Genomic DNA, 22307 nt, shown 5'->3' on the forward strand with positions numbered 1-22307 from the left:
CTGTCTGTCTGTCTGTCTGTCTGTCTGTCTGTCTGTGTGTGTGTGTGTGTGTGTGTGTGTGTGTGTGTGTGTGTGTGTGTCTCTCTCTCTTTCTGTCTGTCTGTCTGTGTCTGTCTGTCTATCTGTCTGTGTGTCTGTCTCTCTCTCTTTCTGTCTGTCTGTCTGTCTGTGTGTGTGTGTGTGTGTGTGTGTGTGTGTGTGTGTGTGTGTGTGTGTGTGTGTGTGTGTGTGTGTGTGTGTGTGTGTGTGTGTGTGTGTGTCTATCTGTCTGTATGTATGTCTGTCTGTCTCTCTTTTTGTCTGTCTCCAGCTGTATCCCAGGATCAAGCCCAGACAACGGTCTCTGGCGTAGAGAGAGAGAGAGAGAGAGAGAGAGAGAGAGAGAGAGAGAGAGAGAGAGAGAGAGAGAGAGAGAGAGAGAGAGAGAGAGAGAGAGAGAGAGAGAGAGAGAGAGGTGAGGAAAACGGTCAAAAATGGACAGAAGGATTGTTCTCTTTTTATTTTCACTCGTTTTCATTTTATATTGTTTTGTATTTGTTCACAGAACATGTGTTACAGCAGATCTACAAGCTCAGTATAAGGCATAGCAGTGGCGGCCATTTTCTGGTTCCATCCATTCATTTTCCCCAAAAAATATTTATATCAATTAATTTAAACCAAGAATCATCCTGGATCCTGGTGATTCATGACCATAAAACGTTTGAGAGAGATCTGCTGCCCTATAGATCTATAGATCTATAGAGATCTGCTGCCCTATAGATCTATACATCTATAGAGATCTGCTGCCCTATAAATCTATAGATCTATAGAGATCTGCTGCCCTATAGATCTGCTCCAGTGTGAACAGAACAGGATTGTTTGAAAAAGCATATTTTTATGTCACCATAACAACATTGTATAAAAGATGATCCTGTCTATTAAAACCTGCTATTTCTATTTATTGTCTACGCCAGGTTGAAAGGCATGTTTTACCCCCTGTCCCCCTGTCCCCCTGTCCCCCTGTCCCCCTGTCCGGCCGTCCGCCTGTCCCCCTGTCCGGCCGTCCGGCCGTCATTCTGTCTGTGTACAGCCAGTGGTGTGCACAGACATTTTGAGGGGCAGGTGCTCAAGTAAATTATACTTTTTTTTGTTTACTTGGACTGCTCTTATTTCCCTCTACACCTATACCTCTTTGCCAAAAATAGCCGATCTACAAGCCCACAACGCCTCGCAGCGCGAGGCGTTGTGGGCTTGTAGATCTGCTATTTTTGGCTAAAGTTCTCCTCAGACCCCCTGTAGTAACGGACCCCCTGTAGTAACGGACGGACCCCCTGTAGTAACTCTGGCGGACCCCCTGTAGTAACTCTGAGGGCCCCCTAGGGGTCCCGGACCCCCTGTTGAAGACCCCTGTTCTTTCTTTCAAAAGGGCACTTCTGGTCAAGAGGGCAAAGGGCAGGTGCTCTAGAACCACCTACAGTCTATCTGTGCACGTCCCTGTGTACAGCTAATCTCCGGCACCGTTGGCCCGGTCGTTGCGAAACTGTGCACACGTTCTCCCTGGATGCCACATCAGAACCTCTGCCCAAAATGTTTCACATGGGCCTGTTGTAGCGCCACCAGGAGGCTGATTTGTGCAAAACACATTTTTGGATATTACTCCTACAGATTTTATCCAAACATCACACAAATTGGTACACAGTATCTCTATAGTCATGTGATCAAGACGGATCTGTCCGATATTTCACATTCCATCCTGATTGACTAGGTTGGCTTCCAAACTTTGCAGGATTGGTCCGTTTTGAACAAAATGTCTCAAATCATGAACGCAGCGTGGGATTTCCGTGAAAATGTGATTTCCGTGAAAATTTGCACGCACATTCCCACTAGGCCGAGGAATAAATGCCACCCTTTTCACATTGGCCTGTTATAGCGCCACCAGGAGGGCAAAATAACCTACCTGACCTGGCGGAGACCTGTGCTCCGAGGAGCACTTTTTCTAGTTATTATTTCTATATTTTGACCCTTTTTTATTGCTGAGCTCACTGCTGCCACCTGCTGGATGCAAAAGTTTGAAACGGGCTTCTTCCATTGCTTTCTGTTTCTACATCCTGTAACTATACAGTATATTAATGTACAATAATAAAGCTTATAGAGCCTGCTGGCGGCAGGGATCCAATGTGTGTCTTTTATTCATCCTCTTATAATTCCACAAACCTCTGAGAGCAAAATGTGGTGAAACCCGGTTCTCCTCAGTGGCTGGAGCTATTGATCTGAAATTACACACATGACCATTTCCATGTGCATGGAACTGCGAAGCCCGTTTTTTCGATTTCACCAAATGTCTTGGACTGGTAAGGTCTGGTAGCAAATATATATACAGGTACACAGTGAAGACTGTTAACACATTGCCTGCCAGAGGGTTTTCTATAACAAGATCAGCTAGTGCCAGAGGTAGTTGAATACAGTTTGTTTTCCCCAAAAACAGCCCCTTTTCTTTAGATTCAGAGTTATGAGCATTTTAGTGAAAGACACACTTTAGATGCATACAATGATTTCAAAAGTCTTTGACATTTATGTTGCGCCTTCATTGACATCAGTCATGTAAACAATACTTGTTTATAAAAAAATACAAAATAAAAACTGCTTTTGAATGGACATTTATGGCTCTGTTTCTCCAAAGTAAAAGGCTTCAGCTCATTTCAAACAAAGTTTTTCAACTCAAGTTAGATACATCAAATAATAATAAGTTCAAAGTGCAACATCAATACATCGGTCATGGAGAGCATCATGAGAACACTTATTTTCCAGTCCTATATTCTATCCTGCAGTGGTTTTCAAACCTTTTGTGCCCAAGCCACACCAATAGGCAAGTCATAGCAACAAATAGCAGATCTACAAGCTTTTACTGAGCTTGTCCGATAGTGAGCTAAGGTTGTGCAGTGGTTCTCAACCTTTTCAGGCCGTGACCCCCCAAAATATTCATATTTGAACCGGGGACCCCCACCGACAGAGGGGAGGAAATAGCAGATTTTCACAGACAGAGGGGAGAAAATAGCATATTATCAAGCCCTCTTCTTCTTCCTCCCCTCTGTCTGTCTGTCTGTCTGTCTGTCTGTCTGTCTGTCTGTCTGTCTGTCTGTCTCTCTGTCTGTCTGTGTGTCTGTCTGTCTGTCTGTCTGTCTGTCTGTCTGTCTGTCTGTCTCTCTGTCTGTGTGTCTCTCTCTCACAGTGACATGTCTCTCTTCACAAACCTGATTCAAAATCTATGCAGTGGTTCTCAACCTTTTCAGGCTGTGACCCCCCAACATAATCATATTTGAACTGGGGACCCCCACTTTGTTTCACTCAGTTCCACAGATAAATATTGTGAAAATAGCAGATCTACAAGCCCTCTCTTCTTCTTCCTCTCCTCTGTCTGTCTGTCTGTCTGTCTGTCTGTCTGTCCCTCCCACACAGTGGTTCTCTAACTTCACATTTACAACTGAAAGTACAGGCCGTGACCCCCCAAAATAATCATATTTGAACTGGGGAACCCCCATTTTGTTTGACTCGGTTCTACAGATAAATATTGTGAAAATAGCAGATCTACAAGCTCCGTTGTGGTCCCGAGTCCCGACCCACAGGTTGAGAATCACTGGCAACTAGCAGTGACGTCAAAACCAAAGGGTGCCAGGTATTTTGCGAGAGAAATAAGCAACCAGGTCTATAAAACAAAGTTTTATATAGAGATAGCAGTACATATCTTACTTTGTTACAAACTAAAGTTGACTAATAGTCAACACAGCAAATCAAACCTATTAGGAAAATAGCCGATCTACAAGCTCAGAGGTTATGAGCTTGTAGATCGGCTATTTGCGAACACACACACACACCTCCTCTCTCATGGCTCTCGCACGTATCAGCGGAATCACTCGGTCAATTCTTCCGTCTGTCGAGGGACGATGGGGGAGGGGGTGCGTTCGTTTCAAAGGGGGAGGGGGTCCACGTTTGTTTTCCTCGAGGTCTACGCGATTGGCAGGCAATGTGTTAATTGGTGCATTTCTACAGCTGAGCAGTGGTGTAAAGTAACTAAGTACATTTAGACAAGTACTGTACTTAGGTACACTTTTGAGGTACTTTTTACATTGCTGGAGTATTTCCAATTTTCAGTACTTTTACTTCTACTCCTGAGTACTTTTGAGTACTTTTTCCACCACTGTAGTTGAGTGACTGCACTATTTCGGTAGTGACTGTATTGTTACGGTAGTGACCATAGTATTTTGTTTACAAGGCTGTGCCATAGTCACTTAACTCTTTTTGCTAAACATTCATTGTTGACATAACACATACACCTAACCAATCCTTATCATAAAATATTGGTTGATAACTCACTATCTTTGATTTTTGACAACATAACTGCTGTTTCGGTAGTGACTGTATTGTTACGGTAGTGACCATAGTATTTTGTTTACAAGGTGGTGCAAATGTTTGAAAAGCATGAACACTGAAAATACAATCTTAGGCCTACTGTATGCCTTATGGTTTAAGTTGCATTGCACAGCCATCAGTTTGTAAGCAAGAAATATCCCTGATATTAGACATAGAGGAACAATTTCTCTTATTGAAATTGTTCCCCCAAAAACCTGTTAGGAGTACGTTTCAGGCAATTTAAAGTTGATTGGTAGTGACTTTTTTCTTGGTCCCTAACATTCATCGAGCTCTGGACTTAGTAATTTATTTTCCGTTTCGGTAGTGACACTACCGAAACGAAAAAAAAAATGTTCCCCCAAAAACCTGTTAGGAGTACGTTTCAGGCAATTTAAAGTTGATTGGTAGTGACTTTTTTTTTGGTCCCTAACATTCATCGAGCTCTGGACTTAGTCATTTTTTTTCCGTTTCGGTAGTGACACTACCGAAACGAAAAAAAAAATGTTCCCCCAAAAACCTGTTAGGAGTACGTTTCAGGCAATTTAAAGTTGATTGGTAGTGACTTTTTTTTTGGTCCCTAACATTCATCGAGCTCTGGACTTAGTCATTTTTTTTCCGTTTCGGTAATGATACTACCGAAACGAAAAAAAAAATGTTCCCCCAAAAACCTGTTAGGAGTACGTTTCAGGCAATTTAAAGTTGATTGGTAGTGACTTTTTTTTTTGTCCCTAGCATTCATCGAGCTCTGGACATTTTTCGTCATTTTTCGTCACCAGCATTTTTCGTCACCAGCATTTTTTCGTCACCAGCATTTTTTCGTCACCAGCATTTTTCGTCATTTTTCGTCACCAGCATTTTTCGTCATTTTTCGTCACCAGCATTTTTTCGTCATTTTTCGTCACCAGCATTTTTTCGTCACCAGCATTTTTCGACATTTTTCGTCACCAGCATTTTTTCGTCACCAGCATTTTTCGTCATTTTTCGTCACCAGCATTTTTTCGTCACCAGCATTTTTCGTCACCAGCATTTTTTCGTCACCAGCATTTTTCGTCATTTTCCGTCACCAGCATTTTTTCGTCACCAGCATTTTTCGTCATTTTTCGTCACCAGCATTTTTTCGTCACCAGCATTTTTCGTCATTTTTCGTCACCAGCATTTTTCGTCACCAGCATCTTTTCGTCACCAGCATTTTTCGTCATTTTTCGTCACCAGCATTTTTCGTCACCAGCATTTTTTCGTCACCAGCATTTTTTCGTCACCAGCATTTTTTCGTCACCAGCATTTTTTCTACATTTTTCGTCACCAGCATTTTTTCGTCACCAGCATTTTTTTCGTCACCAGCTGGACTTAGTAATTTTTTTTCCGTTTCGGTAATGATACTACCGAAACGAAAAAAAATTGTTCCCCCAAAAACCTGTTAGGAGTACGTTTCAGGCAATTTAAAGTTGATTGGTAGTGACTTTTTTTTTGGTCCCTAACATTCATCGAGCTCAGGACTTAATAATTTTTTTCACTACCAATCAACTTTTTTTCGGTAGTGACACTACCGAAACGAAAAAAAAAATGTTCCCCCAAAAACCTGTTAGGAGTACGTTTCAGGCAATTTAAAGTTGATTGGTAGTGACTTTTTTTTTGGTCCCTAACATTCATCGAGCTCTGGACTTAGTAATTTTTTTTCCGTTTCGGTAGTGACACTACCGAAACGAAAAAAAAAATGTTCCCCCAAAAACCTGTTAGGAGTACGTTTCAGGCAATTTAAAGTTGATTGGTAGTGACTTTTTTTTTGGTCCCTAACATTCATCGAGCTCTAGACTTAGTAATTTTTTTTCCGTTTCGGTAGTGACACTACCGAAACGAAAAAAAAAAAGTTCCCTCAAAAACCTGTTAGGAGTACGTTTCAGGCAATTTAAAGTTGATTGGTAGTGACTTTATTTTTGGTCACTAACATTCATCGAGCTCTGGACTTAGTAATTTTTTTTCTGTTTCGGTAATGATACTACCGAAACGAAAAAAAAAATGTTCCCCCAAAAACCTGTTAGGAGTACGTTTCAGGCAATTTAAAGTTGATTGGTAGTGACTTTTTTTTTTGGTCCCTAACATTCATCGAGCTCTGGACATTTTTCGTCATTTTTCGTCACCAGCATTTTTCGTCATTTTTCGTCACCAGCATTTTTCGTCATTTTTCGTCACCAGCATTTTTCGTCATTTTTCGTCATTTTTCGTCACCAGTATTTTTTCGTCACCAGCATTTTTCGTCATTTTTCGTCACCAGCATTTTTCGTCATTTTTCGTCACCAGCTTTTTTTCGTCACCAGCATTTTTCGTCATTTTTCGTCACCAGCATTTTTTTCGTCACCAGCATTTTTCGTCATTTTCCGTCACCAGCATTTTTCGTAATTTTTCGTCACCAGCATTTTTTCGTCACCAGTATTTTTTCGTCACTAGCATTTTTTCGTCACCAGTATTTTTCGTCATTTTTCGTCACCAGCATATTTCGTCATTTTTCGTCACCAGCATTTTTCGTCATTTTTCGTCACCAGCATTTTTTCGTCATTTTTCGTCACCAGCATTTTTCGTCATTTTTCGTCACCAGCATTTTTTCGTCATTTTTCGTCACCAGCATTTTTCGTCATTTTTCGTCACCAGCATTTTTCATAATTTTTCGTCACCAGCATTTTTCGTCATTTTTCGTCATTTTTCGTCATTTTTCGTCATTTTTCGTCACCAGCATTTTTCGTCATTTTTCGTCACCAGCATTTTTTCGTCACCAGCATCTTTCGTCACCAGCATTTTTCGTCATTTTTCGTCACCTGCATTTTTCGTCATTTTTCGTCACCAGCATTTTTCGTCATTTTTCGTCACCAGCATTTTTTCGTCATTTTTCGTCACCAGCATTTTTTCGTCACCAGCATTTTTCGTCATTTTTCGTCACCAGCATTTTTTCGTCACCAGCATTTTTCGTCATTTTTCGTCGCCAGCATTTTTCGTCATTTTTCGTCACCAGCATTTTTTCGTCACCAGCATTTTTCGTCACCAGCATTTTTCGTCATTTTTCGTCACCAGCATTTTTTCGTCGCCAGCATTTTTCGTCATTTTTCGTCACCAGCATTTTTCGTCATTTTTAGTCACCAGCATCTTTCGTCACCAGCATTTTTCGTCATTTTTCGTCACCTGCATTTTTCGTCATTTTTCGTCACCAGCATTTTTCGTCATTTTTCGTCACCAGCATTTTTTCGTCATTTTTCGTCACCAGCATTTTTTCGTCACCAGCATTTTTTCGTCACCAGCATTTTTCGTCATTTTTCGTCACCAGCATTTTTTCGTCACCAGCATTTTTCGTCATTTTTCGTCACCAGCATTTTTCGTCATTTTTCGTCACCAGCATTTTTTCGTCACCAGCATTTTTCGTCACCAGCATTTTTCGTCATTTTTCGTCACCAGCATTTTTCGTCATTTTTCGTCACCAGCATTTTTCGTCATTTTTCGTCACCAGCATTTTTTTCGTCACCAGCATTTTTTCGTCACCAGCATTTTTCGTCATTTTTCGTCACCAGCATTTTTTCGTCACCAGCATTTTTCGTCATTTTTCGTCACCAGCATTTTTCGTCATTTTTCATCACCAGCATTTTTTCGTCACCAGCATTTTTCGTCACCAGCATTTTTTCGTCACTAGCATTTTTCGTCACCAGCATTTTTCGTCATTTTTCGTCACCAGCATTTTTCGTCATTTTTCGTCACCAGCATTTTTTCGTCATTTTTCGTCACCAGCATTTTTCGTCATTTTTCGTCACCAGCATTTTTCGTCACCAGCATTTTTCGTCACCAGCATTTTTCGTCATTTTTCGTCACCAGCATTTTTCGTCATTTTTCGTCACGAGCATTTTTTTCGTCACCAGCATTTTTCGTCACCAGCATTTTTCGTCATTTTTCGTCACCAGCATTTTTTCGTCACCAGCATTTTTCGTCATTTTTCGTCACCAGCATTTTTTCGTCACCAGCATTTTTCGTCATTTTTCGTCACCTGGACTTAGTACATTTTCTTTTTACCGAAACGATTTTCTCGGTAAATTTTAAATTTAGAGTTGAATGTTTGCACTTTGTAGTGACTTTTTTTTTCGTCCCTAACATTCATCGAGCTCTGGACTTAGTACATTTTCTTTTTACCGAAACGAAAGTTTCGTTAAATTTTAAATTTAGAGTTGAATGTTAGTACTATTTTTTCGTCACCAGCATTTTTCGTCATTTTTCGTCACCAGCATTTTTATGTCTTTCGTCACCAGCATTTTTTCGTCACCAGCATTTTTTCGTCACCAGCATTTTTCGTCATTTTTCGTCACCATCATTTTTTCGTCACCATCATTTTTTCGTCACCAGCATTTTTCGTCATTTTTCGTCACCAGCATTTTTCGTCATTTTTCGTCACCAGCATTTTTTCGTCACCAGCATTTTTTCGTCACCAGCATTTTTCGTCATTTTTCGTCACCAGCATTTTTCGTCATTTTTCGTCACCAGCATTTTTTCGTCACCAGCATTTTTTCGTCACCAGCATTTTTCGTCATTTTTCGTCACCAGCATTTTTCGTCATTTTTCGTCACCAGCATTTTTCATAATTTTTCGTCACCAGCATTTTTCGTCATTTTTCGTCATTTTTCGTCACCAGCATTTTTCGTCATTTTTCGTCACCAGCATTTTTTCGTCACCAGCATCTTTCGTCACCAGCATTTTTCGTCATTTTTCGTCACCTGCATTTTTCGTCATTTTTCGTCACCAGCATTTTTCGTCATTTTTCGTCACCAGCATTTTTTCGTCATTTTTCGTCACCAGTATTTTTTCGTCACCAGCATTTTTTCGTCACCAGCATTTTTCGTCATTTTTCGTCACCAGCATTTTTTCGTCACCAGCATTTTTCGTCATTTTTCGTCACCAGCATTTTTCGTCATTTTTCGTCACCAGCATTTTTTCGTCACCAGCATTTTTCGTCACCAGCATTTTTCGTCATTTTTCGTCACCAGCATTTTTTCGTCACCAGCATTTTTCGTCATTTTTCGTCACCAGCATTTTTCGTCATTTTTCGTCACCAGCATTTTTTCGTCACCAGCATTTTTTCGTCACCAGCATTTTTCGTCATTTTCGTCACCAGCATTTTTTCGTCACCAGCATTTTTCGTCATTTTTCGTCACCAGCATTTTTCGTCATTTTTCGTCACCAGCATTTTTTCGTCTTAGTACATTTTCTTTTTACCGAAACGATTTTCTCGGTAAATTTTAAATTTAGAGTTGAATGTTTGTACTTTGTAGTGACTTTTTTTTTCGTCCCTAACATTCATCGAGCTCTGGACTTAGTACATTTTCTTTTTACCGAAACGAAAGTTTCGGTAAATTTTAAATTTAGAGTTGAATGTTAGTACTATTTTTTCGTCACCAGCATTTTTCGTCATTTTTCGTCACCAGCATTTTTATGTCTTTCGTCACCAGCATTTTTTCGTCACCAGCATTTTTCGTCATTTTTCGTCACCTGGACTTAGTACATTTTCTTTTTACCGAAACGATTTTCTCGGTAAATTTTAAATTTAGAGTTGAATGTTAGTACTTTGTAGTGACTTTTTTTTTCGTCCCTAACATTCATCGAGCTCTGGACTTAGTACATTTTCTTTTTACCGAAACGAAAGTTTCGGTAAATTTTAAATTTAGAGTTGAATGTTAGTACTATTTTTTCGTCACCAGCATTTTTCGTCATTTTTCGTCACCAGCATTTTTATGTCTTTCGTCACCAGCATTTTTTTGTCACCAGCATTTTTTCGTCACCAGCATTTTTCGTCATTTTTCGTCACCAGCATTATTCGTCATTTTTCGTCACCAGCATTTTTTCGTCACCAGCATTTTTCGTCATTTTTCGTCAGCAGCATTTTTCGTCATTTTTCGTCACCAGCATTTTTCGTCATTTTTCGTCACCAGCATTTTTTCGTCACCAGCATTTTTCGTCATTTTTCGTCACCAGCATTTTTCGTCATTTTTCGTCACCAGCATTTTTATGTCTTTCGTCACCAGCATTTTTTCGTCACCAGCATTTTTCGTCATTTTTCGTCACCTGGACTTAGTACATTTTCTTTTTACCGAAACGATTTTCTCGGTAAATTTTAAATTTAGAGTTGAATGTTAGTACTTTGTAGTGACTTTTTTTTTCGTCCCTAACATTCATCGAGCTCTGGACTTAGTACATTTTCTTTTTACCGAAACGAAAGTTTCGGTAAATTTTAAATTTAGAGTTGAATGTTAGTACTATTTTTTCGTCACCAGCATTTTTCGTCATTTTTCGTCACCAGCATTTTTATGTCTTTCGTCACCAGCATTTTTTCGTCACCAGCATTTTTCGTCATTTTTCGTCACCTGGACTTAGTACATTTTCTTTTTACCGAAACGATTTTCTCGGTAAATTTTAAATTTAGAGTTGAATGTTAGTACTTTGTAGTGACTTTTTTTTTCGTCCCTAACATTCATCGAGCTCTGGACTTAGTACATTTTCTTTTTACCGAAACGAAAGTTTCGGTAAATTTTAAATTTAGAGTTGAATGTTAGTACTATTTTTTCGTCACCAGCATTTTTCGTCATTTTTCGTCACCAGCATTTTTATGTCTTTCGTCACCAGCATTTTTTCGTCACCAGCATTTTTTCGTCACCAGCATTTTTCGTCATTTTTCGTCACCAGCATTATTCGTCATTTTTCGTCAACAGCATTTATTCGTCACCAGCATTTTTCGTCATTTTTCGTCAGCAGCATTTTTCGTCATTTTTCGTCACCAGCATTTTTTTCGTCACCAGCATTTTTCGTCATTTTTCGTCACCAGCATTTTTCGTCATTTTTCGTCACCAGCATTTTTCGTCATTTTTCGTCACCAGCATTGTTTTCGTCACCAGCACTTTTTCGTCATTTTTCGTCACCAGCATTTTTCGTCATTTTTCGTCACCAGCATTTTTTTTTCACCAGCATTTTTCGTCATTTTTCGTCACCAGCATTTTTCGTCATTTTTCGTCACCAGCATTTTTATGTCTTTCGTCACCAGCATTTTTTCGTCACCAGCATTTTTCGTCATTTTTCGTCACCTGGACTTAGTACATTTTCTTTTTACCGAAACGATTTTCTCGGTAAATTTTAAATTTAGAGTTGAATGTTTGTACTTTGTAGTGACTTTTTTTTTCGTCCCTAACATTCATCGAGCTCTGGACTTAGTACATTTTCTTTTTACCGAAACGAAAGTTTCGGTAAATTTTAAATTTAGAGTTGAATGTTAGTACTATTTTTTCGTCACCAGCATTTTTCGTCATTTTTCGTCACCAGCATTTTTATGTCTTTCGTCACCAGCATTTTTTTGTCACCAGCATTTTTTCGTCACCAGCATTTTTCGTCATTTTTCGTCACCAGCATTATTCGTCATTTTTCGTCACCAGCATTTTTTCGTCACCAGCATTTTTCGTCATTTTTCGTCACCAGCATTTTTCGTCATTTTTCGTCACCAGCATTTTTTTCGTCACCAGCATTTTTCGTCATTTTTCGTCACCAGCATTTTTCGTCATTTTTCGTCACCAGCATTTTTTCGTCACCAGCATTTTTCGTCATTTTTCGTCATTTTTCGTCACCAGCATTTTTATGTCTTTCGTCACCAGCATTTTTTCGTCACCAGCATTTTTCGTCATTTTTCGTCACCTGGACTTAGTACATTTTCTTTTTACCGAAACGATTTTCTCGGTAAATTTTAAATTTAGAGTTGAATGTTTGTACTTTGTAGTGACTTTTTTTTTCGTCCCTAACATTCATCGAGCTCTGGACTTAGTACATTTTCTTTTTACCGAAACGAAAGTTTCGGTAAATTTTAAATTTAGAGTTGAATGTTAGTACTATTTTTTCGTCACCAGCATTTTTCGTCATTTTTCGTCACCAGCATTTTTATGTCTTTCGTCACCAGCATTTTTTCGTCACCAGCATTTTTTCGTCACCAGCATTTTTCGTCATTTTTCGTCACCAGCATTATTCGTCATTTTTCGTCAACAGCATTTATTCGTCACCAGCATTTTTCGTCATTTTTCGTCAGCAGCATTTTTCGTCATTTTTCGTCACCAGCATTTTTTTCGTCACCAGCATTTTTCGTCATTTTTCGTCACCAGCATTTTCGTCATTTTTCGTCACCAGCATTTTTTCGTCACCAGCATTTTTCGTCATTTTTCGTCATTTTTCGTCACCAGCATTTTTATGTCTTTCGTCACCAGCATTTTTTCGTCACCAGCATTTTTCGTCATTTTTCGTCACCAGCATTTTTCGTCATTTTTCGTCACCAGCATTTTTTCGTCTTAGTACATTTTCTTTTTACCGAAACGATTTTCTCGGTAAATTTTAAATTTAGAGTTGAATGTTTGTACTTTGTAGTGACTTTTTTTTTCGTCCCTAACATTCATCGAGCTCTGGACTTAGTACATTTTCTTTTTACCGAAACGAAAGTTTCGGTAAATTTTAAATTTAGAGTTGAATGTTAGTACTATTTTTTCGTCACCAGCATTTTTCGTCATTTTTCGTCACCAGCATTTTTATGTCTTTCGTCACCAGCATTTTTTCGTCACCAGCATTTTTCGTCATTTTTCGTCACCTGGACTTAGTACATTTTCTTTTTACCGAAACGATTTTCTCGGTAAATTTTAAATTTAGAGTTGAATGTTAGTACTTTGTAGTGACTTTTTTTTTCGTCCCTAACATTCATCGAGCTCTGGACTTAGTACATTTTCTTTTTACCGAAACGAAAGTTTCGGTAAATTTTAAATTTAGAGTTGAATGTTAGTACTATTTTTTCGTCACCAGCATTTTTCGTCATTTTTCGTCACCAGCATTTTTATGTCTTTCGTCACCAGCATTTTTTCGTCACCAGCATTTTTTCGTCACCAGCATTTTTCGTCATTTTTCGTCACCAGCATTATTCGTCATTTTTCGTCACCAGCATTTTTTCGTCACCAGCATTTTTCGTCATTTTTCGTCAGCAGCATTTTTCGTCATTTTTCGTCACCAGCATTTTTCGTCATTTTTCGTCACCAGCATTTTTTCGTCACCAGCATTTTTCGTCATTTTTCGTCACCAGCATTTTTCGTCATTTTTCGTCACCAGCATTTTTATGTCTTTCGTCACCAGCATTTTTTCGTCACCAGCATTTTTCGTCATTTTTCGTCACCTGGACTTAGTACATTTTCTTTTTACCGAAACGATTTTCTCGGTAAATTTTAAATTTAGAGTTGAATGTTAGTACTTTGTAGTGACTTTTTTTTTCGTCCCTAACATTCATCGAGCTCTGGACTTAGTACATTTTCTTTTTACCGAAACGAAAGTTTCGGTAAATTTTAAATTTAGAGTTGAATGTTAGTACTATTTTTTCGTCACCAGCATTTTTCGTCATTTTTCGTCACCAGCATTTTTATGTCTTTCGTCACCAGCATTTTTTCGTCACCAGCATTTTTCGTCATTTTTCGTCACCTGGACTTAGTACATTTTCTTTTTACCGAAACGATTTTCTCGGTAAATTTTAAATTTAGAGTTGAATGTTAGTACTTTGTAGTGACTTTTTTTTTCGTCCCTAACATTCATCGAGCTCTGGACTTAGTACATTTTCTTTTTACCGAAACGAAAGTTTCGGTAAATTTTAAATTTAGAGTTGAATGTTAGTACTATTTTTTCGTCACCAGCATTTTTCGTCATTTTTCGTCACCAGCATTTTTATGTCTTTCGTCACCAGCATTTTTTCGTCACCAGCATTTTTTCGTCACCAGCATTTTTCGTCATTTTTCGTCACCAGCATTATTCGTCATTTTTCGTCAACAGCATTTATTCGTCACCAGCATTTTTCGTCATTTTTCGTCAGCAGCATTTTTCGTCAATTTTCGTCACCAGCATTTTTTTCGTCACCAGCATTTTTCGTCATTTTTCGTCACCAGCATTTTTCGTCATTTTTCGTCACCAGCATTTTTCGTCATTTTTCGTCACCAGCATTGTTTTCGTCACCAGCACTTTTTCGTCATTTTTCGTCACCAGCATTTTTCGTCATTTTTCGTCACCAGCATTTTTTTTTCACCAGCATTTTTCGTCATTTTTCGTCACCAGCATTTTTCGTCATTTTTCGTCACCAGCATTTTTATGTCTTTCGTCACCAGCATTTTTTCGTCACCAGCATTTTTCGTCATTTTTCGTCACCTGGACTTAGTACATTTTCTTTTTACCGAAACGATTTTCTCGGTAAATTTTAAATTTAGAGTTGAATGTTTGTACTTTGTAGTGACTTTTTTTTTCGTCCCTAACATTCATCGAGCTCTGGACTTAGTACATTTTCTTTTTACCGAAACGAAAGTTTCGGTAAATTTTAAATTTAGAGTTGAATGTTAGTACTATTTTTTCGTCACCAGCATTTTTCGTCATTTTTCGTCACCAGCATTTTTATGTCTTTCGTCACCAGCATTTTTTTGTCACCAGCATTTTTTCGTCACCAGCATTTTTCGTCATTTTTCGTCACCAGCATTATTCGTCATTTTTCGTCACCAGCATTTTTTCGTCACCAGCATTTTTCGTCATTTTTCGTCACCAGCATTTTTCGTCATTTTTCGTCACCAGCATTTTTTTCGTCACCAGCATTTTTCGTCATTTTTCGTCACCAGCATTTTTCGTCATTTTTCGTCACCAGCATTTTTTCGTCACCAGCATTTTTCGTCATTTTTCGTCATTTTTCGTCACCAGCATTTTTATGTCTTTCGTCACCAGCATTTTTTCGTCACCAGCATTTTTCGTCATTTTTCGTCACCTGGACTTAGTACATTTTCTTTTTACCGAAACGATTTTCTCGGTAAATTTTAAATTTAGAGTTGAATGTTAGTACTTTGTAGTGACTTTTTTTTTCGTCCCTAACATTCATCGAGCTCTGGACTTAGTACATTTTCTTTTTACCGAAACGAAAGTTTCGGTAAATTTTAAATTTAGAGTTGAATGTTAGTACTATTTTTTCGTCACCAGCATTTTTCGTCATTTTTCGTCACCAGCATTTTTATGTCTTTCGTCACCAGCATTTTTTCGTCACCAGCATTTTTTCGTCACCAGCATTTTTCGTCATTTTTCGTCACCAGCATTATTCGTCATTTTTCGTCACCAGCATTTTTTCGTCACCAGCATTTTTCGTCATTTTTCGTCAGCAGCATTTTTCGTCATTTTTCGTCACCAGCATTTTTTTCGTCACCAGCATTTTTCGTCATTTTTCGTCACCAGCATTTTTCGTCATTTTTCGTCACCAGCATTTTTATGTCTTTCGTCACCAGCATTTTTTCGTCACCAGCATTTTTTCGTCACCAGCATTTTTCGTCATTTTTCGTCACCAGCATTATTCGTCATTTTTCGTCAACAGCATTTATTCGTCACCAGCATTTTTCGTCATTTTTCGTCAGCAGCATTTTTCGTCATTTTTCGTCACCAGCATTTTTTTCGTCACCAGTATTTTTCGTCATTTTTCGTCACCAGCATTTTTCGTCATTTTTCGTCACCAGCATTTTTCGTCATTTTTCGTCACCAGCATTTTTTTCGTCACCAGCACTTTTTCGTCATTTTTCGTCACCAGCATTTTTCGTCATTTTTCGTCACCAGCATTTTTATGTCTTTCGTCACCAGCATTTTTTCGTCACCAGCATTTTTTCGTCACCAGCATTTTTCGTCATTTTTCGTCACCAGCATTATTCGTCATTTTTCGTCAACAGCATTTATTCGTCACCAGCATTTTTCGTCATTTTTCGTCAGCAGCATTTTTCGTCAATTTTCGTCACCAGCATTTTTTTCGTCACCAGCATTTTTCGTCATTTTTCGTCACCAGCATTTTTCGTCATTTTTCGTCACCAGCATTTTTCGTCATTTTTCGTCACCAGCATTGTTTTCGTCACCAGCACTTTTTCGTCATTTTTCGTCACCAGCATTTTTCGTCATTTTTCGTCACCAGCATTTTTTTTTCACCAGCATTTTTCGTCATTTTTCGTCACCAGCATTTTTCGTCATTTTTCGTCACCAGCATTTTTATGTCTTTCGTCACCAGCATTTTTTCGTCACCAGCATTTTTCGTCATTTTTCGTCACCTGGACTTAGTACATTTTCTTTTTACCGAAACGATTTTCTCGGTAAATTTTAAATTTAGAGTTGAATGTTTGTACTTTGTAGTGACTTTTTTTTTCGTCCCTAACATTCATCGAGCTCTGGACTTAGTACATTTTCTTTTTACCGAAACGAAAGTTTCGGTAAATTTTAAATTTAGAGTTGAATGTTAGTACTATTTTTTCGTCACCAGCATTTTTCGTCATTTTTCGTCACCAGCATTTTTATGTCTTTCGTCACCAGCATTTTTTTGTCACCAGCATTTTTTCGTCACCAGCATTTTTTCGTCACCAGCATTTTTCGTCATTTTTCGTCACCAGCATTATTCGTCATTTTTCGTCACCAGCATTTTTTCGTCACCAGCATTTTTCGTCATTTTTCGTCACCAGCATTTTTCGTCATTTTTCGTCACCAGCATTTTTTTCGTCACCAGCATTTTTCGTCATTTTTCGTCACCAGCATTTTTCGTCATTTTTCGTCACCAGCATTTTTTCGTCACCAGCATTTTTCGTCATTTTTCGTCATTTTTCGTCACCAGCATTTTTATGTCTTTCGTCACCAGCATTTTTTCGTCACCAGCATTTTTCGTCATTTTTCGTCACCTGGACTTAGTACATTTTCTTTTTACCGAAACGATTTTCTCGGTAAATTTTAAATTTAGAGTTGAATGTTAGTACTTTGTAGTGACTTTTTTTTTCGTCCCTAACATTCATCGAGCTCTGGACTTAGTACATTTTCTTTTTACCGAAACGAAAGTTTCGGTAAATTTTAAATTTAGAGTTGAATGTTAGTACTATTTTTTCGTCACCAGCATTTTTCGTCATTTTTCGTCACCAGCATTTTTATGTCTTTCGTCACCAGCATTTTTTCGTCACCAGCATTTTTTCGTCACCAGCATTTTTCGTCATTTTTCGTCACCAGCATTATTCGTCATTTTTCGTCAACAGCATTTATTCGTCACCAGCATTTTTCGTCATTTTTCGTCAGCAGCATTTTTCGTCATTTTTCGTCACCAGCATTTTTTTCGTCACCAGCATTTTTCGTCATTTTTCGTCACCAGCATTTTCGTCATTTTTCGTCACCAGCATTTTTTCGTCACCAGCATTTTTCGTCATTTTTCGTCATTTTTCGTCACCAGCATTTTTATGTCTTTCGTCACCAGCATTTTTTCGTCACCAGCATTTTTCGTCATTTTTCGTCACCTGGACTTAGTACATTTTCTTTTTACCGAAACGATTTTCTCGGTAAATTTTAAATTTAGAGTTGAATGTTAGTACTTTGTAGTGACTTTTTTTTTCGTCCCTAACATTCATCGAGCTCTGGACTTAGTACATTTTCTTTTTACCGAAACGAAAGTTTCGGTAAATTTTAAATGTAGAGTTGAATGTTAGTACTATTTTTTCGTCACCAGCATTTTTCGTCATTTTTCGTCACCAGCATTTTTATGTCTTTCGTCACCAGCATTTTTTCGTCACCAGCATTTTTTCGTCACCAGCATTTTTCGTCATTTTTCGTCACCAGCATTATTCGTCATTTTTCGTCACCAGCATTTTTTCGTCACCAGCATTTTTCGTCATTTTTCGTCAGCAGCATTTTTCGTCATTTTTCGTCACCAGCATTTTTTTCGTCACCAGCATTTTTCGTCATTTTTCGTCACCAGCATTTTTCGTCATTTTTCGTCACCAGCATTTTTATGTCTTTCGTCACCAGCATTTTTTCGTCACCAGCATTTTTTCGTCACCAGCATTTTTCGTCATTTTTCGTCACCAGCATTATTCGTCATTTTTCGTCAACAGCATTTATTCGTCACCAGCATTTTTCGTCATTTTTCGTCAGCAGCATTTTTCGTCATTTTTCGTCACCAGCATTTTTTTCGTCACCAGTATTTTTCGTCATTTTTCGTCACCAGCATTTTTCGTCATTTTTCGTCACCAGCATTTTTCGTCATTTTTCGTCACCAGCATTTTTTTCGTCACCAGCACTTTTTCGTCATTTTTCGTCACCAGCATTTTTCGTCATTTTTCGTCACCAGCATTTTTATGTCTTTCGTCACCAGCATTTTTTCGTCACCAGCATTTTTTCGTCACCAGCATTTTTCGTCATTTTTCGTCACCAGCATTATTCGTCATTTTTCGTCAACAGCATTTATTCGTCACCAGCATTTTTCGTCATTTTTCGTCAGCAGCATTTTTCGTCAATTTTCGTCACCAGCATTTTTTTCGTCACCAGCATTTTTCGTCATTTTTCGTCACCAGCATTTTTCGTCATTTTTCGTCACCAGCATTTTTCGTCATTTTTCGTCACCAGCATTGTTTTCGTCACCAGCACTTTTTCGTCATTTTTCGTCACCAGCATTTTTCGTCATTTTTCGTCACCAGCATTTTTTTTTCACCAGCATTTTTCGTCATTTTTCGTCACCAGCATTTTTCGTCATTTTTCGTCACCAGCATTTTTATGTCTTTCGTCACCAGCATTTTTTCGTCACCAGCATTTTTCGTCATTTTTCGTCACCTGGACTTAGTACATTTTCTTTTTACCGAAACGATTTTCTCGGTAAATTTTAAATTTAGAGTTGAATGTTTGTACTTTGTAGTGACTTTTTTTTTCGTCCCTAACATTCATCGAGCTCTGGACTTAGTACATTTTCTTTTTACCGAAACGAAAGTTTCGGTAAATTTTAAATTTAGAGTTGAATGTTAGTACTATTTTTTCGTCACCAGCATTTTTCGTCATTTTTCGTCACCAGCATTTTTATGTCTTTCGTCACCAGCATTTTTTTGTCACCAGCATTTTTTCGTCACCAGCATTTTTTCGTCACCAGCATTTTTCGTCATTTTTCGTCACCAGCATTATTCGTCATTTTTCGTCACCAGCATTTTTTCGTCACCAGCATTTTTCGTCATTTTTCGTCACCAGCATTTTTCGTCATTTTTCGTCACCAGCATTTTTTTCGTCACCAGCATTTTTCGTCATTTTTCGTCACCAGCATTTTTCGTCATTTTTCGTCACCAGCATTTTTTCGTCACCAGCATTTTTCGTCATTTTTCGTCATTTTTCGTCACCAGCATTTTTATGTCTTTCGTCACCAGCATTTTTTCGTCACCAGCATTTTTCGTCATTTTTCGTCACCTGGACTTAGTACATTTTCTTTTTACCGAAACGATTTTCTCGGTAAATTTTAAATTTAGAGTTGAATGTTAGTACTTTGTAGTGACTTTTTTTTTCGTCCCTAACATTCATCGAGCTCTGGACTTAGTACATTTTCTTTTTACCGAAACGAAAGTTTCGGTAAATTTTAAATTTAGAGTTGAATGTTAGTACTATTTTTTCGTCACCAGCATTTTTCGTCATTTTTCGTCACCAGCATTTTTATGTCTTTCGTCACCAGCATTTTTTCGTCACCAGCATTTTTTCGTCACCAGCATTTTTCGTCATTTTTCGTCACCAGCATTATTCGTCATTTTTCGTCAACAGCATTTATTCGTCACCAGCATTTTTCGTCATTTTTCGTCAGCAGCATTTTTCGTCATTTTTCGTCACCAGCATTTTTTTCGTCACCAGCATTTTTCGTCATTTTTCGTCACCAGCATTTTCGTCATTTTTCGTCACCAGCATTTTTTCGTCACCAGCATTTTTCGTCATTTTTCGTCATTTTTCGTCACCAGCATTTTTATGTCTTTCGTCACCAGCATTTTTTCGTCACCAGCATTTTTCGTCATTTTTCGTCACCTGGACTTAGTACATTTTCTTTTTACCGAAACGATTTTCTCGGTAAATTTTAAATTTAGAGTTGAATGTTAGTACTTTGTAGTGACTTTTTTTTTCGTCCCTAACATTCATCGAGCTCTGGACTTAGTACATTTTCTTTTTACCGAAACGAAAGTTTCGGTAAATTTTAAATGTAGAGTTGAATGTTAGTACTATTTTTTCGTCACCAGCATTTTTCGTCATTTTTCGTCACCAGCATTTTTATGTCTTTCGTCACCAGCATTTTTTCGTCACCAGCATTTTTTCGTCACCAGCATTTTTCGTCATTTTTCGTCACCAGCATTATTCGTCATTTTTCGTCACCAGCATTTTTTCGTCACCAGCATTTTTCGTCATTTTTCGTCAGCAGCATTTTTCGTCATTTTTCGTCACCAGCATTTTTTTCGTCACCAGCATTTTTCGTCATTTTTCGTCACCAGCATTTTTCGTCATTTTTCGTCACCAGCATTTTTATGTCTTTCGTCACCAGCATTTTTTCGTCACCAGCATTTTTTCGTCACCAGCATTTTTCGTCATTTTTCGTCACCAGCATTATTCGTCATTTTTCGTCAACAGCATTTATTCGTCACCAGCATTTTTCGTCATTTTTCGTCAGCAGCATTTTTCGTCATTTTTCGTCACCAGCATTTTTTTCGTCACCAGTATTTTTCGTCATTTTTCGTCACCAGCATTTTTCGTCATTTTTCGTCACCAGCATTTTTCGTCATTTTTCGTCACCAGCATTTTTTTCGTCACCAGCACTTTTTCGTCATTTTTCGTCACCAGCATTTTTCGTCATTTTTCGTCACCAGCATTTTTTTCGTCACCAGCACTTTTTCGTCATTTTTCGTCACCAGCATTTTTCGTCATTTTTCGTCACCAGCATTTTTTTTTCACCAGCATTTTTCGTCATTTTTCGTCACCAGCATTTTTCGTCATTTTTCGTCACCAGCATTTTTATGTCTTTCGTCACCAGCATTTTTTCGTCACCAGCATTTTTCGTCATTTTTCGTCACCTGGACTTAGTACATTTTCTTTTTACCGAAACGATTTTCTCGGTAAATTTTAAATTTAGAGTTGAATGTTTGTACTTTGTAGTGACTTTTTTTTTCGTCCCTAACATTCATCGAGCTCTGGACTTAGTACATTTTCTTTTTACCGAAACGAAAGTTTCGGTAAATTTTAAATTTAGAGTTGAATGTTAGTACTATTTTTTCGTCACCAGCATTTTTCGTCATTTTTCGTCACCAGCATTTTTATGTCTTTCGTCACCAGCATTTTTTCGTCACCAGCATTTTTTCGTCACCAGCATTTTTCGTCATTTTTCGTCACCAGCATTTTTTCGTCACCAGCATTTTTCGTCATTTTTCGTCACCAGCATTTTTTTCGTCACCAGCATTTTTCGTCATTTTTCGTCACCAGCATTTTTCGTCATTTTTCGTCACCAGCATTTTTTCGTCACCAGCATTTTTCGTCATTTTTCGTCACCAGCATTTTTCGTCATTTTTCGTCACCAGCATTTTTATGTCTTTCGTCACCAGCATTTTTTCGTCACCAGCATTTTTCGTCATTTTTCGTCACCTGGACTTAGTACATTTTCTTTTTACCGAAACGATTTTCTCGGTAAATTTTAAATTTAGAGTTGAATGTTAGTACTTTGTAGTGACTTTTTTTTTCGTCCCTAACATTCATCGAGCTCTGGACTTAGTACATTTTCTTTTTACCGAAACGAAAGTTTCGGTAAATTTTAAATTTAGAGTTGAATGTTAGTACTATTTTTTCGTCACCAGCATTTTTCGTCATTTTTCGTCACCATCATTTTTTCGTCACCATCATTTTTTCGTCACCAGCATTTTTCGTCATTTTTTGTCACCAGCATTTTTCGTCATTTTTCGTCACCAGCATTTTTTCGTCACCAGCATTTTTTCGTCACCAGCATTTTTCGTCATTTTTCGTCACCAGCATTTTTCGTCATTATTCGTCACCAGCATTTTTTGTCACCAGCATTTTTCGTCATTTTTCGTCAC

The 22307-nt window shown here is 38.0% G+C and overlaps 1 protein-coding gene across 1 annotated transcript in view; it reads left to right on the plus strand.

Moving 5' to 3' along the window:
• Positions 1 to 448, plus strand: part of LOC311036179 (apoptosis-stimulating of p53 protein 1-like) — a 96918-nt gene extending 96470 nt beyond the window's left edge. Inside the window, exon 22 of the mRNA XM_084044711.1 lies at positions 311 to 448. Coding sequence (XP_083900837.1) covers positions 311 to 352 — 42 coding nt within the window. The 3' untranslated portion in view covers positions 353 to 448. The remainder of the gene's footprint in view (positions 1 to 310) is intronic.
• Positions 449 to 22307: the final 21859 nt, after the last annotated feature.

Source organism: Gymnoscopelus microlampas, assembly GCF_963454915.1.
Source record: "Gymnoscopelus microlampas genome assembly, chromosome: 20".
NCBI classification, from domain to species: Eukaryota; Metazoa; Chordata; class Actinopteri; order Myctophiformes; family Myctophidae; genus Gymnoscopelus; species Gymnoscopelus microlampas.